General features: G+C 37.6%; 1 protein-coding gene across 1 annotated transcript in view; it reads right to left on the bottom strand.

The window, feature by feature from the left end:
- LOC121387220 overlaps positions 1–4,293 on the bottom strand; it is a 13,446-nt gene that overhangs the window by 7,225 nt on the left and 1,928 nt on the right. The window contains exon 2 of the mRNA XM_041518245.1: positions 1,734–2,429. Within this exon, the coding sequence (XP_041374179.1) occupies positions 1,734–2,429 (696 nt within the window). The remainder of the gene's footprint in view (positions 1–1,733; positions 2,430–4,293) is intronic.

Below are 4,293 nucleotides of genomic sequence, written 5' to 3'. Positions count from 1 at the left end.
TCTTTCTCTCTTTTTCTCAAGCTTTTGGACTTTTGGGACTGGGTGGAACCGTATGCCTTTTTGAACAATTGGAAATCATCAAAGTTTTGACACTTTTTTCTCTAAATAACTGTATTCGTCTCCCTTGTTCACTATCTAGACCTTTTTATGTACCCTTGACTGATTCTTTTCGCATATCGGATCCTGGTAAGGTAACAGTAAATCATTTAAAAGCTGCACATTGCATATCGAGAAAGGAAGGGAAAGAGGAGAGAGAGAGAGAGGGAGAGAGAGAAGGAGAGAGAGAGAGAAGAAGAGAGAGGAAGGAGAGGAGAGAAGGGGTGAAGGAGGGAGAGAAGAGAGAAGAGGGAGAGAAGAAGAAGGAGAAAGAGAAGGAGAGAGAAAGAAGGGGGCGAGGGAGGAAGGAGGAGGAGAGAGAAGGAGAGAGCAAAGGGTGCAAAACAAACTGTATGGCATCAGTGAAATACCTCCAACCCGAATTATGTGCATTTATCTTTTGGAAATAGACATTTTTTGTGCAGAAAGGTATAGATTTCCGTAAGAATGTTTGGTGTTATTGATCTTTCGAGTACAAACTAACACGACACCATTGTTTCGACCGCGCTTCAAAGAAAATAAACCTCTCCAAAAAACCCAAGGAAAAGAAACACTTTATTTTAAATCGAGCCAAACATTGGTCAAGTCGATGCAAACGAGTATATATCAAAGACCTTGTTGACTTGATTTTCCTGTCTAGGAGAAAGTGCATATAAACGATCCATTGCTAGTACATGAAATGGAAAAAAAAAAAAAAAAAAAAAAAAAAAAAAAAAAAGGATTTCTCTCTCTAAAACAATATGGTCAGACAATATAGCCGATGATTAATAAATCAATGCAATATTAGTGGTGTCGTTAAACAAAACACAACTTGAACGCACAGCTGAATAATCAGTTGTTTAATATTAAGATAACCGTGTGCAAAGGCAAACGAAATTTAAATTAATAGTAGTTAAACATACACAAATTTCTAAGTCTAGTCTATAAGACCGATCTGGGGGGGGGGGGGGGGCAGGGGCAACCCTCCCTCTAAAATAATAGTATTTACCCTCCTCCTCTATTCATCGTACAACCGTTTGTTTAGGACCGTATCCAGTTTCTTTTGTACGTTAGTATATATTAGGAAACATCTCGCTGTACGGTAAATATGTCTAACCGCCAGTCATGTACTGTATATAAGAAGCCAAACGTTGATCACCCATATTCTAGTAACTACTGTACATGAGTTGTTTCAAAAACGTATCTGACTATTGGAAGTGTGAGTTATATGAGTTTGTCAATAACGGGTTGTAAACTAAATCATATATAACGAATATGTATGTAGTATTCTATTTTCAGACATATCCTCAAATGAGGGTTAAAATATTTCAAGTGTTTTTTTTCTTGCGCTTTATTTGCTGAATCGTATTTGCAGTTAACTTACAACTTTTCAAATAATAAAATATAATAACACTAAATTAGATAGTAAATCAGTCATTGCAAACGAAGTCATCAAATATAATAATAATTTTTTTTAAAGTTGCTTATTGCAATATTTGTAAACATATGGTCCACAACATTTACGATATGCCCCTTATTTCGGTATCAAATATACCCACGTTTTCTGTGCAACCCATGTTTTTGGGGGTTTTTTTTAAAAAGAGCGTAAAATCTCAACATGAGTGGGTGAAAATGATTCTCGTGTTCTGATAGCCTACCTCAGCGATCACATCTCCTAATGTTCTTATTTTCACAGTGGACATCGGACCGACATATCGTCCTATAACTTGTTTGTACTCATCTGCATCACGGAAACCAGGCTTCTTGCTGATGTTATGTTTCCACCATTCTAGAAAAAGCTCTTTTCCCTCATTTTCATAATTTGTGTTAATGTTAATCTGATCACGAAAAAGACATATATCTAGTGCATTATATCCCAATTTGTCTTGCAGCAGCTTCATCGAGGTCGTGAGAGTTGATATATATTTCTTACTGATATTGGGCAAAGCCAACACTTTGGTTATTGGAATGTTTAAGTCTAGGTCTTCCATGACGTGTTTAAACATTTCAACGTCCCTGTCCAGCTGGCTAAGGCCCTCTTCCACACGTTCCCTGATTTTCCTGTTGTGGTTATCACGTTGTTTTTTAGTTGCTCCACGTCTACCTTCTTCGACTGCTTTCACTTGTATGAACACTACTCCATGGTGAAGATGAAGAAGAAGAATGTCGTGTTGACCTGCTTTTTGGGGAGGGAAAATATCAGTTCTGAAATTGAGTTCAGTTTTAACTTCATTCGAATGATTTTCAAAGCTGTAGTTAGATATCATAACCATTGGCTGTTCTTCACCATATATGTGTTGCAAATATTCAAGTGTAGTAGCTCCTCGATCTGATTCTCTGGCCATATTAGATACCTGTAAGTTAACAATAAAATAATTTAAAATGCATACACAGTGACATGTAGGTAGGACAGAGAGAAAGAGCTAGAGAGAGAGAGAGAGAGAGAGAGAGAGAGAGAGAGAGAGAGAGAGAGAGAGAGAGAGAGAGAGAGAGTAGTTGATTACTTCCTTAAATGGAAATGGAGAGTGGCAAATAAATTGGAGATAATCCGAGCGCAACAATTGTATGACGTTCAGTGAAATATCTCCATTCCAGAATTATTTATTTTTATGATTTGAAAATAGATAGCTTTTGCTGCAGAAAGGTATAGATTTCCATAACAATGTTTGGTGTTATTATCGTTTTAGCACTACTAACGGCACCATATTTTTGACCCCTCAAAAAACACACAAAAAAACAAAAAAAACAACAACAAAAAAACAACAACAAACAAACAAACCCCCAAAACACCTACTTTATGTTAAATCAGGTCACAACATTGGTCAGGTCCATGAAAGTTTCCTACGCCTTGGTTGGAGGTAAAAATGAGGAAGATTTTGGGGTTACACAACGCTGCTTTGGTTGTTTTCCCGTGACAACCAGGCACCACGATTAATATATCAAATATTTTCATTTCTTATCTATAAAAGATCCCTTGCTAGTAATGAAAACAAATAAACGGGTTATCTCTATGACAATATTTCAGACAAAATAGCCGATGATTACTAAATCAATGTAATCTAGTGGTGTCGTTAAACAAAACAAACTTGAACACACAGCGCTCTATTGGAGCTGAATAATCGGTGATTAACATTATGTGTGCAAAGGCAAACAAAATTTAAATTACTAGTAGCTGTAGATGGAAAACATGCACACATTTCTAAATTTAGTTTATAAGTAGATGCGGATCCCTCTAAAATAAGTACCTCCTCCCCTATTTATCTCACAAACGTTTGTATCCATCTTTGTTTTGAACGTTAGATACATATTAGGAAACATCTCAGTGTACGGTAAATAGTGTCTAACCGCCAGTCTTGTACTGTGTATATAAGAAGCCAAACGTTGATCACCCATGTTTTAGTAACTGCTGTAAATGGGTTGTTTCAAAACGCATCTGACTAGCGGAAGTGAGTTATATATGTGGAAGTGGGTTATTTGCAGTTAACGTCATTTGTGACGAGTTTTGTTTGGCTTTTCTTGCTAAGACAAAAAACGCATTTGGAGCTAAAGTGCCATCGCGCATGAACTAGGACGTGCAATCCGACTTTTTTTTAAAGACGTATCACCGCATAAATTCTGGAACTTTGGTCTGACCAGAGACCGACGTTTTTTTGCCTAACAGAGTAATCAATTTCGATCGTGTTTATTTCAATAGATCGTATGGCTGTGGTGAGTGGGTCATCACCTAGCAACAGCCAATGGCATGTCTTTAAATCGATGCCACACATAATGCAGGGGTGCACAAAGTACTCGACCGCTCGCCAAATGAGAGTAGAAATTCTGACTGACGAGTTAAAAAAAGCAACTACCCGTCCCACGGGCGATCTGAGGGTTTTCTGACCGACTGTAATTTTATTCATTTATTTCTTTATTTTACATGTTTTGCATTGAATCCGCGACTCAGCGTCAGCCATGCCAGAATTCCAAACCATTCAAACAAACGGTTCGTAATGATGACGAACTAGACATGTACCCTATTGCCATTAGATTACTTCTCAGTTCAGAACTGCGCAAGCGCGACATACCGGAAAGGTATTATGGCGGAAACGGAACCGTGCCAAAACGGCCCCAAACGAAAACGGAACCAAACTGGCTCAAATGGCACTACTATATATGGCTGAAATGGAAACAAAAATTAAATGTATGGCAAAAACGGCATTACAAACATGCGCTGTTTAC

This window comes from Gigantopelta aegis, chromosome 13 (assembly GCF_016097555.1).
Source record: "Gigantopelta aegis isolate Gae_Host chromosome 13, Gae_host_genome, whole genome shotgun sequence".
Taxonomy (NCBI): Eukaryota; Metazoa; Mollusca; class Gastropoda; order Neomphalida; family Peltospiridae; genus Gigantopelta; species Gigantopelta aegis.
The sequence above is the reverse complement of the archived record's forward strand: the minus strand, read 5'-3'. Positions and strand labels throughout refer to the sequence as shown.